At 39.1% G+C, this 12,195-nt stretch overlaps 1 protein-coding gene across 11 annotated transcripts in view; it reads right to left on the bottom strand.

The window, feature by feature from the left end:
• Positions 1–10: 10 nt before the first annotated feature.
• The window catches only part of CELF1 (CUGBP Elav-like family member 1), a 99,713-nt gene continuing 87,528 nt past the window's right edge, over positions 11–12,195 (bottom strand). For all 11 annotated transcript variants that reach the window (XM_006113419.5, XM_089778537.1, XM_006113424.5 and 8 more), the window contains 2 exons: positions 9,241–9,409; positions 11–2,927 (listed from right to left, as the gene is read on the bottom strand). In XM_006113419.5, the coding sequence (XP_006113481.1) occupies positions 9,282–9,409 (128 nt within the window). In that variant the 3' untranslated portion in view covers positions 11–2,927; positions 9,241–9,281. The remainder of the gene's footprint in view (positions 2,928–9,240; positions 9,410–12,195) is intronic.

The following is a 12,195-nucleotide window of genomic DNA, read 5'->3' as shown; positions in this document are numbered from 1 at the left end:
TGACACAGACTCTTCTCAAACAGTTTAATAGCAAATAAACAAAGGAAGGTACCACACTTGGCATATACAAAATGACTTGTTGGTGTGTCTGTGCAATTAAAACAGCTTTAAGTTCCCCATTGGGACAAAGAGAAAAAAAAAAACACACGAAGGAAGAAAATTCCTTTAACACATACTCGCTCGTTCCAAACTTGTAACAAATCTTTTCATTTTTAAATCCACTACACAAACTTTGTGATCAGATCAAAAAAAGCAACATGTGCTTCTCTGCTTTTAAACCATTAAAGTAAAATCCATAATTTTCTACAGAGTACAGAGTACAACACAATTTCACACAAGAAGACATTTTGTTTTGCAAATCAAAACAAGAAAAGGAACAGCTCAAACAAGGTAAAGAAAAGCATTTCTACAACTGAATCATGACTTTGAGTTGATTAAATCCTGTTACTGCAGAACAGACTCTACATTTGGTCATAGTGGCCAATTGTTTTCTTGTCACATTGCGAATCACTTTACATTGTTTTCTAGTAGAAAAGGCAAAAAACTGTACAAAACCCCTAGTGTTAAATACAACGTTTGTACCAATAAAAAAGCCCACAGGTGTGTCTCCAAAATGTAAATTTTCTTTTTAAATTATTCACAAAAAGCAGCCAAAAATCAGAAAGGCAGCTGCTGCTCCACTGTCTCAAATCCATTAAAACCACCACAGAACAATTAAAACAATCAAAGGAAAGGAAAGGAAAAGAAAGGAAAGAAACATCCAACATTTGGCATTTTGGTTTTCTCCAGAGATTTTTCCACAGGTTACCTCAGAGTTCCTCATGGAACTGAATGCACGTACAGAAATGTATTGGCAAAATTACTCAATACACTGCAGGGTCTTAGTGCCCCTACTGACAGATAGCCTGATGCAGTCAGACTGTGGGGCTAACAGCAGCCAGCTCTACCTCAAATGAGTGTCTATCTTCTTCTCATACAGCCTCATCCCCAAATCCCAGATCTAAAAAAAAAAAAAATCACACTCCAAAATAACATGTATTGAGAAGCAGTGAAATCCCCAGCCAGCTCTGGGATGGGTAAGAATAAATTTCCTTGTTTCCTTTTCCCCACTCCAAACAGGGTAACCAACCCAGCCAGATCAGTCCTCCTTCCTTCCCTCTTTCCAACCTCTTACTCCCCTAGGATTTCACCTAATCTTTTCCCACATTGGGGTTCATCAACTCATCTCCCTCAGTAAATAGGGTCTTCCCATAAAAGCACCTGCAAGAATGTGGCTAAATGCCAGTTTCTAGCCATGGTGTCTCACAGTAGATGGTTTGTAGGGCAAGGGGAAGCCAGAGAATAGTAACCTGTCATTATTCCTTCCTGAAAGGCAGGAACAGAAGCTGCTTGACTCTTTACCCAACTGAAAACTAAACAAAAACAAAACAAAAATCTCTATGGATTCCCCAGCTAAAGCCCCTGAGAAGAGGAGCCGGGGTCGGTACCCTGTTCATGTAACAGCCTAAAAGGCTGTTTGTGTATGCCATTTGGGGAAAGAGCCAACAGAAGCATGATCAGGCTTACAAAGGCCTTCTCTGGGATATTCTGAACACTCTACTGCAGGTGCTAACTTAGATCCACTAAGCCTCCTTCTAGTATCTCTTTAACAGTGTTAAATTTGGGGCTGAACTTCACAAAAATTGTGCCCCAAATTGTATAAAATAAAAAATTTAAGAGTGTATAAAAGGAGCCCCAATTCATGGGATTTTAGAAGCAGAATTACTGCAAAGATCCCCCACTTTCCTGCTTCCCATCTATCCCAGTCTACCAAAACTCCTACTGGAACAATGCACCAACCCTCCTCCTGGGAACCTGTCAGCTGTGGAAATGGAACAAGGCCCAGAAGCTGCATCAGACAGACAGTCTAAGTGCACAGGTAGATGCCTTACATGGCATCTGATCAGAAATTTGTCACACCAAAAAAACACCAATTTAAAAGTATACCTTTGAAACCTGGTAAATTGCTCAGTTTTTGCACAAACTATAGAAAACAGAGAGGTGAATGTGATATATTCAAGGGTGTGAAGAAAACAGCAGGAAACATGCACTAAATTTGGAAGACTAAAACTAAAAAAAAAAAAAAAATCACATTTTGCTGAGGAGATTGTAGTTACAAAAACAAAAAACAAAACAAACATGCTGGGGTTTAACATAATGCAATATCAAGTATGATCAATTTTCACTGCAGACAAAGGCTGATAACTACACAAAAAAGGAACAGTAAATGCCAGGGCAAAAAATGCTGCTACAATCAGGAGAAAAATATAGTTCAAGTGTTTTGTGCTGATGACACTGAAGTCAGAGTTTGAACTCATAAAAATACATGCTATCTCCTCAAGCACAGAAACCATTTCAGCAAAATGTGACCAGAAGCCTCTTGAAAGGCTAAGCCGAATCATTCAATTGACTTTTTTCAGATTTTTGTTTTAAAAACTAAGCACACAGAAAAAACTAAGCCTTGAAAGTGACTGGCTGTATGTTCACAGAAATACAAATACTCCACAAGGTATGCTAGCAAGGCTGCTCTGAAAACAATTACAAAGAATCAGAATCACAAAATCAAGTGGTTATCTTATGAAGTTCTAGAAAAATAGAATTTTTTTATATTCAAATGCAAGTTTAAATATTCTCCTTCAGCAGTCTTTCTAGCAAAACCAATTTGGCAGCACACACACAAAAACCAAACCAAAACAAAACCCCCAAAACAAACCAAAAACAAAGAAAGAAACAAACATAATAAAAATACACATCAGCGTCAAAGGTCAACACAAGGTCAAAGGTGAGAGTTCAAGCATCAGAGAAGCTGAAGAGACAAGGATTTGGACGATGTACTTGAACGCCACATCGACATGCTTTAGGCACAACGATGAACAAACGGCAGGAATCTAGAAAAAAAACAAACCAGAAAGAGGGAGACCCACTGAGTTACACAGAGCAGTACATCCAAACAAGGAGAGAGAGAACAGGAATGGGCACTGTACAATGAGACCTCTTGGGGAGGGGAGTTGACAGGGAGGGCAGCACATGCCAACGATGGACAAGTAAAAGTCAAAGTACATGGAGGACACCAAGTAAACATCAAACTGCCAGAAACAAAATGGAAGCAGAGCCCTGGATTTCCCTTTGGATACTAGTTTTGTGGGACTGCTATGCATACACCTTTGCCTCAGGTTCAATGTTCCTGCTAGTTCTGCTTGTGAGAAAGACAACAGAGCAAACTCTTCCTCAGGAACCCACCTCCAAAGATACGGCTCTGGGATTAGCACCCACTCACAGAAATTCAGACAACAAGGAACAGGACCGAGGACACGGGGTGGTTCACAGGTGGTTTGAAAATTGACATCTTTTATATTTTATCAAGGGAAATGCTTACGCAGTGGTAGCCCAGGAAATCCATGCTCTTTGCTTCAGTTCAAGTCCCTTCCCATCCTTTAAGAACCCATGACATGTGTGTGTGCTGGGGATGAGGGGGAACTTTGGTTGATTTTAGAACCAAATGAAAAGATTATACAATACAAATACGTGGAATCTCAAACCCCATGCAATAGAGAAGAATTCCTTAAGACATGACTGCAAGTTAAGACCTGTCCTACCTGGACCCTTTTCACATCAATATACATGGGCAGAAATTTTTCTTTCCCAATCCTTTCAATAGAAATCCCTCTACCTGATTTGTGAGAAGGGGATTCTGGCCACTGAGAAACTCTACAGTCACTGTTGCCAGTTTGGAAAACAAAGATTTTTGCCTAAACTTTTCTTAATCAGACATTTCAGATCTGATGGGATCCCTATCACAAGATACAAATAACTTTGCTGCCTTCTCTTGACCACTAAACTGCAAAAGAAAGGAAGTCTTTCAAAGAGAAAGTGGAAAGTAGAGGAGAAAGGGAGGTATCTTTTAGAATTCCACTTTACACCCGTTTGTGGTGCTGTGTCCTTCAGAGTCTCTCAAAACTGCTTAAGGGTTGCTGGTGAATGATGTGAAGTTTTCAGTATCCCCATGAACACTTGCACGACACTTGCAGCTAGCATGAGGAGCTAGCTCGTGGACCCTCCTCTGAATACTGAGGCAACAAAAACATGTTGCCACAGGCTAACTAACACAGGTAGTTTGGGTTTTCTCCCCATGCTTACCCTTCCAGAGACAGAATTGAGAAAGGAGACTGAGTGTAACCTTAGGTAGCAGGAAACATTGCAACATTAAACATGATCTCTATAGTTATTGCAATGTGTAGAATACGTGGCAAACAACTACAAGGACTAGATCCCTGCCCCAAAGAGCTTACAGTTCAGAAAGGCAAAATGTCAGCGGAGAAATGGGGCATAGGAAAGAACAAAAGTTACAGATTCAAATGACATTTAGCAGACATCTTCGGAATTCGACATATGATTCTGGTTTTTTGGGGGGGGGGAAGTTGGAGGGAAGGGGGGATAGATATTTTCAAATGTCTTGTCAGTCAACAATTTGAGAGGGAAAGCTAGGATTCATTAGAGGCCTTTTAGAAGAATTGTCTAAAGGGGAGACTAGGTTGAATAGAATGACTGGAGGGGTGGCAGGTTGGGGCAAGCATATAATGACATAAGGAAAGGGAGACAGTTATTTCTGTGTCCTTGTTTCTCTCTCAGTTGTGGCCTATATAATTTTACTGAAATTTTTCTGCATTCTAGTTTTAACACTTTGTAACATTTCTGCTTAGTGACCCACAACATCCTTATATTTGTCTGTTTGCATCAGGAAAATCAAAGTATACACTGTGGGCATCTGCGCTCTTGATTTGTAATCTCTCAGTTATGACACTGCTGAGGTGAAATAGTCACATGACAAGGTGTTTCACTAAACTGTTTTTAAATTACTACTGATTATCTGTTTTATTTTGAGAGGAAGTCACTGAGTTCACAAGTATGCACAATTCCCTCTTCCCTTCTATACAGTGATCAACAGATGGAATTGTCTGAGTTCATTCTGCCTTACAGGTAGGCAAGTTTCTAATAGACATATATGGTCTAGGTTAAGGGCTTTTTGTTGATAGATTTAATTGCCTGGCTGGAATTTCCCACAGTGATAACTGTATTTTCTAGATGGATTTAACTTGTCTGAGCATATTGGTAAGAGAACTAAGCTGTAAGGAGACATCTAATTTTAGACTTTTATCTAGGTGATAAAGAATCTAATCAGAGTCAGTTTGCTATAGCTGTCGATATTAAACAATGTCAGGTTAAGACCAATCACCTCACCTAATTCTTCACTCTCTCTTAATATGGGATTCCAAGTAGAATCAAATGTCTTCTGAAAGTCTACAAAGCAGGCAAATACTTTTCCTTTGTTTTTACGAAGCACACAGGATCTGCAGAGTACACATGCAGTGTGGAAGTCTGCAATTCAGCAGAAATCATAGTAGATTTTGTTGAAGAATCTCTTTGGAAAATCCAGATTCTTTAAACTATGAACATACCAAATACTTTGCCCATTTGGCTTCTTAAGCAATTCCTTCTGTAGTTATTTGAACTGCGCCAACCTTTATGCCAGTATCAATGTACCATTTCAGAGAAGTACCTTGATTACAACCAATCTGTAGTTTGCAACAGCTTCCAATATTTAAGTATTTCAGAATGGATCAAGTCTGTTCCAAATAATTTCCAGTTTCAATTATGTAAATTCTTTTCTTTGCCTTTCCAGACTCATCTTTAATAGTCTGTGCTAGTATACAAAGGTTTTTTTTAAATGGGGATAGTTTCTCATTTGGAATATTTCTAAAGAGTAGTTCAAAGTGATTTTAACAGATTTTTATTACAATGAGTTGCTAATTCAGTCTGCATTTATGTTTAGTCAGTTTATGCCAATGGTCCCCGAACAGCTGACTGATTTGATTTGCAACAGAATAAGAGCATGCGAGTGATTAAAAAATTACAGGATTTCCTGCCAAAAAGTGAGGAAGAAAACTCTGTTCAGATCTGAAAGGAATGAAGGAAGAGGCAGAAATCCCTAGTCTGCAGCGGCTGCCTCAAAGCCGTAATGAACACAATCAGCTGCACTGCACAGTAAAAAACCTCTTCCAGTCAGTGACTTGATGCATTTAACAACTTTGGCATCATATGTCTAGACACACCAACAGAATGAATGAAGCTGAAACAGACATACATTTAGGGCCAGATTTTCAGATGGTATAAACTGGTGTAGCTGAATTAAATTAAATGGAACTCCATCAATTCAGACAAACTGGACATCAGACCTTTAGAATTTAACCTGCATAGATTGGCAATACTTGCATTATAGTCATGCCAGTAAGGCACAAGAGCTAGCCCAGGTTAGGCTTCTAGTAGAGATAATCACATTATCTGGGAAGAGTCATAGGGCTAAATTCATCCCTGGAATAAATGGGTTAATGTTCCACTTAAAATCAATGGAAGTTACACTTGTCTACACCAGGGCTAAGTTTGGTCCTACTGGAAGCATAGCACATGATGCATAGGCCAAAGATACTAAATACTGGGCAACTGAAATGATCACTTAAAGGAACATGTCTGGGGTCAATGGGGAAATGGAGCAAGAATCTGAGCAGCATGTAGCATACTAGTTAAGAGTGACTGTAGAGACCACAGAGTGCAGCTATCCCTTCCACTGATTCACAGAATTAATCCTTTCTCATTTAGCAGTGTGTGAGGCTGCAAACAGGCCACTGAAAATCAGTAGTTTCAATCATGCACATCATTGTATGTGTAAAACAATCACATTCACGATTCCATAAAACCCTGGCCTTTTTTCCAGTGAAATAATTTAAGTAATAAATATTCTCCACCTTGGAGCGGTATAAAACGTCTATAAAAATAGAAACAACCTTCTTGGTTACAACAGTCATGCTCGGAGTAGATGCTCCCAATCATGATCTCTTTTCTTTTCTCTTTTTTTTGCAAAGTATATTTATAAAAAAATCCCATTATGACCTTAGAGGTCTTAACACTCCAACACTTTCTACTCAGAAAACCAGAACACATCTCTCCCAGTGCACAGAATTCAAGTGTACATGGTTCACCTAAGTGTGTGTATGTATGTATGTATGTATATATTTATAGAAAGACCAAAATATTCAACATGAAAGGATACCATATGCCAGCATAAATGGAAATTTGGCAGTCTGGACTTTTAAACCTTTGTTACCACAATACCCTCTCTAGAATACTGATAATTTCTTCTACCCATCTGCCAGCACTACAGAAAGGTTGGCACCAAGACACTGTTTGAGTTTGACACTCATCAAAAAAAGGGCACTTTACCTTGGTGCTCTGATGCTATGGGTCAGGCCTTGTATTTGTGAGGTTTAAGCATCCAGGGGACCCAGTCCCTGGATATGCCTGACCTTCCCCATGGACCGTGATAGAGTATCTATACACACATGCACATTCTAAACAGCATTTCAGGTGATAGGGTTTATCGCTCCTCCTGCTAGAGTGGAGAAGTAAGAAGAATCCTGTGTCTGACCCCACATGCTTCCTATTTAGGAGCCAGCTGCCAAACACAGGATTGCAGTGTTATCTGGTGTGCTGAGGAAAAGCATCACCCCAAACTGGGAACACAAAGGAGAAGAGGAAAAGGAGAAAATATGAGGTAAATGGAATCTCTATTAAAAACATACAGAAATTGTAAACTTCCCCAGTGACAGAGGTGAATTTTGGTGGTTTAGAGCACTAGCCTATATTGTTACTCCTTGATGTGCTTCAGATCAGAATCTTAAAGGGGCTTTGAGCCTCCTCAAATCAGGGTGTACAAAGGCCCCTGAAACACACCAGCAAATTAAAAAATGTGCAAAGAATGTGTGTGTTCAAGAAATGGGAGTGTCTGCTCTTCCTTCAGCATTTTGGGTGACAGCCACTGCCATAGGCATAATAAGACTGAGTGGTTCAAGTGTCTGCTCTAGTACAGTTGCTCCTGTATAGCCCTTTCTGCTTTGCATTGGCACTCACCATTTTAAAGGAAAACTGCAGTGTAAAACGTAAATCTAATTACTATAGTGAATCACTACACAGAGTAACTAGTGAACAAAGAATTTGCCTTTGGAAAAGAGTATGATTGCATGAGGAAGCAACACCCACTTGGATGTGCAAGGCAGCATGAAACTCAGAAGCTGTTCTAAAGTATTGTGTATTATTGAAGAATGCTGTATTACTATTAATTTAACAGTTTAATAATAAATAACTAGCACTTAGATTGGGCTCAGTGAATATTAATTCAAACAACTTGAGATGGGCATTATCATCATCGTACAAATGAGAAAACTCAAACACAGCAAGGGGAAGAGATTTGATCAAGATCACACTGAAAGCCTATGGCAGATTTGGGATTAGAACTCAAGAATTCCTGGTTTCCAGCCCCAAATTTTTTCCTCCAGGGCACAGTGCCTCTCTAAACCTTAGCTGAATTCCCGCTGATAAGACAAGAGTAAGATTTCCTAAGCATTGGGAAATTAATTGTGTATGATTACTATGTAACTCTAGATGAACTATGAGATTTTCTAGGTGGGAACAGTATCTAAAAATGATATAAAGTGCTGTGTACATTCACAGTGCAATAATAAATACCACTTTGTATAGCAAAATAATCACTGCAGTTTTCCTTTAACCCATTAACCTCTTTGCTCGTATAGATTTTTCACTTGGTCTGGAGACAGATTCAGCTAGACATTTAACTAAGAAAATATCAGAGCACGGAGCGGAGCAAAGCAAAGGCTACATGAGGTCAACTCCTTGTCCTTCTCAAGGTACTTCTCCCTTTCCACCTTTCTTTTTCTCAATGTTGTCTGGTGTCAGTTCTGCTCCTCCTTCTTCCCTCTGGTGTGGTATCAGTTCTGCTGCTCTTTCTATACTCCCTCCCCAGGCCCCCATGGTAGCTGGCATTGGTCCTTCTCAACACACTGGTTACAAACACAGCAAACTTCAAAAAAGGAAAGAAACAACAATAACAAAAAACCAAAACAAAACAGAAGAAACCACCTCAGTGATATGGCACCTAAACTCCAAAGTAAAAATACTGGAAACAAAATCACAAACTTGTCCTCCATCCGAAGCAGAAATCCCAGTGGACGCTGCAGCTGAGTCTTCAGGGGGAAGATGTGCCAGCTAGAATGGCATGGATCAGCATCCAGGACTGTAAAAACACAGCCCCTCAGGGCTCCGAATCACTAAGTGCGCTCCTCCCCAACTTACCAGAAGATCCTTCTCCCACCAGTCCGAGAGGGGAGGGGCGCTCAGTATGGTTTGCTGTCATTCTTAGAGCGCTTGAGCTGAACTTTCAGACGTTTCATGCCAATTTGAAAGCCATTCATTGACTGGATGGCAGCCTGCGCAGATACAGGATTGTCATAACTTACAAAACCTGAGAAAAGGAAAAATACATAATTACAGCATGCTCAAGATGCCAATCAGAACACTGGATTATGATTAAGGATGTTAAGAAGTGGGTAACTGACTAATCGCGTAGTTGACACAATTTGTATTGACTACACAATTAGTTGACAAAGGGAGGCGGTGCTAGGTCCAGGACCGGGCACAAGCCAGGACTGAGCAGTCCAGCTCTTACTACATTTAAAAGGCAGAGCCGCAGCAGAGGTAGGTCCAGGACCTAGCACGAGCTGGAACTGTTCAGCTTGTGGTCCTGGACCTACCTCTGCTGCAGCTCTGCCAAGCGGCTCTTACTATATTTTAAAGGCAGAGGCGCAGCAGTCTGGGACCCAGTGCACGCTGGAACTCCTCAGTCTTGGCTTGCACTAGGTCCTGGACTACTGTGCCTCTGCCTCCCCCGCACTGTGGAGACAGCGGAGGAGTGTGGGGGAAACGAGTAGTGACTCAACTACTTGATAAGCCTAGGTTTATCAGGTAGCTGACTACTCGATTACATCCCTAATTGTGAGCCTCTGTTCCAAGAGCTGCACACACCAGGTTATCTTAAGGTAAACAGGCTTGCATTAAATGATATTTTAAAAAGTTCAATTTCACTACATCACTCAGGCACTTCTCAAATGTTGCAGGCCAAGCTGTGGATTTCTACCCCAAGCCACTTTGGCACAAGAGCTGTTTAAAATAAAATAGCCCTTCAATTGCCTTTAAAAAGACAAGGAAAGCTTTTTCACTAGACTCCGACTCATCTAGAGTTTACTTTTTAATTTTATTTATTTATGCATGCATGCTTAAACTTTACAAAATCTCATCCCTGGAGAGACAGACACTAGATATGGAAATTTTTAGTCCAAAAGATAAAAATTTTGGAATGTTATAAATAACTAAAAATATGAACACAACAGGGAAATGCTCATGTAACTTTATCATATTCTAGTTAGAGAACAAACTGATTTACTGAGCATAACTAATGATGACTTTTGTAACTGGAATGTCAGTATGAGAGGTGAGGTGTAAAAGGGGAAGAGAAGTGTTATTTTCATGCGGAGGCACTACAACTAGACTAACAGTAAGTATGTTGGTAACATTTCTTTGTATAAGGCCACAATGAGAAACAGTGGCTATTTGCATCAGACTTCTTAGAGTAGTGATTAGGAAGGTGAAATCAGGCAGCTCTCAGGCTATCTGGGACATTAACAGACTAAACTCAGAAAAGCTTAACTACAGAGATCTCCACTAGGTAACAAATGAACTTAGCATTTTTCAAAGAGGTTCCTTCATTATTCAGAGTAAAATTTTATGATAATGAAAGTACAGATTCCAAACAGTGGAAAAGATGCCTCAGATAACCGGAGTATAGAGGAACTGACAGAGAATGTTCGACAATTGGAGAGCTTTGGTATCAGTAAGTGAAAACTACTCTGCATCCAGCATAATAAATAATGGCTGAACACAGAATCCAGCAGTATAAGAGGACTGGAGGTCAGAAAGAAGCTTAGTAAGGGAGGGCGGAAGTGTTAAAATCCACCAACATGAAGCATGGTTGGATAACTGAAAGACATGCTTCCTAAGGCAAAATATAGCTTTGTTGAAAAAAAAAATAAAGTAAAAGCAGCAGCCAGGATGGTTTAATCTGCAATCTAAATTTAAAATAAACAAAGTACTAGAAAAGGGGGGGGGGAGTGAGACAAAGAAAGACATTTACAAAAGTTAATTAAAACTTTGAGTAGACAGAGGAGGAAAGGGAGCCGAAACATAGAATGAAATATACTAATCAGGAGTACTAAGGAAAATAAAAATACTCTTAAAGATATATAATTAGGGTTAAAAGTAGTATTTGGAAGAAATTATGTGTAATAAGAAGTGAGGAAGATGAAAAAAATTACCCTCAAGTAGCCAGGAAAATTAACTCTTTTTTTATTTAAAGTTTGCCTTAGAAAAACATTAACAAGGAAGGATAATTGCAAAATAAGAAAGATTTGTAGCAATAAGTATTGTCTAAAAGTATCAGGGAATACTAAGAAAATATGAACACACACAAGTTAGTGGAGTCCTATTAGGTAAATCCATGGACTTACAGGAACTAATTAAAAAAATTACCAAATCACTCAATTTTTTTAAAGTGCTCAAGTTAACTGAGGGGAGATGAAAGAAGATAAACATGGTCTCTGTCTTCAAAACAGGAAATAAGAGCCTTCCTACTAATTAGCTTCAAATTAGGTCTAGGCTTCTGTCCCTACTAAAAGAATGGAACAAATATTAAAAGAAAAAATATTGCTAAATATTTAGAGGCTAAAGGTATTTTTAAAGCAATAAGAACAGCACTGTGGATTTTCACAATACCAATCTTGCCAAACTTTTGCTTTTAATAGGATTACAAAAATAGATGACAGAAGTGCAATTTTAAATATTTATTTTTAATTAAGGTGACATTTTATTCAAAAAGAATTAATATATCTTAAGTATGAACACTAGCATGCACTGAACACTAGCTGTCTGATAATACTGAATTACTAAGTTATGGAAATATTTCATGGAATACAACATGGATTCTGTTACTTCTGAACTTACAAAACATCTTTGCTCATGATGTAGAATAGAGAGCAACTGGGACACTATGGATCTGGAAGAAGATGGAAATACTACTGAAGACAAAGGAAGATATAAAAGTATTTTTGGAAAAATAACCGAGTCATTGAAAAGAGAGGGAGAAACCAAGGAAGTAGTAACTGTGAGAGACTCGATTGCTCTGGGGGACATGAAATG

This window comes from Pelodiscus sinensis, chromosome 5, assembly GCF_052426305.1.
Source record: "Pelodiscus sinensis isolate ZL-2025 chromosome 5, ASM5242630v1, whole genome shotgun sequence".
NCBI lineage: Eukaryota > Metazoa > Chordata > Testudines > Trionychidae > Pelodiscus > Pelodiscus sinensis.
This window is presented reverse-complemented; position numbering and strand designations above follow the sequence as displayed.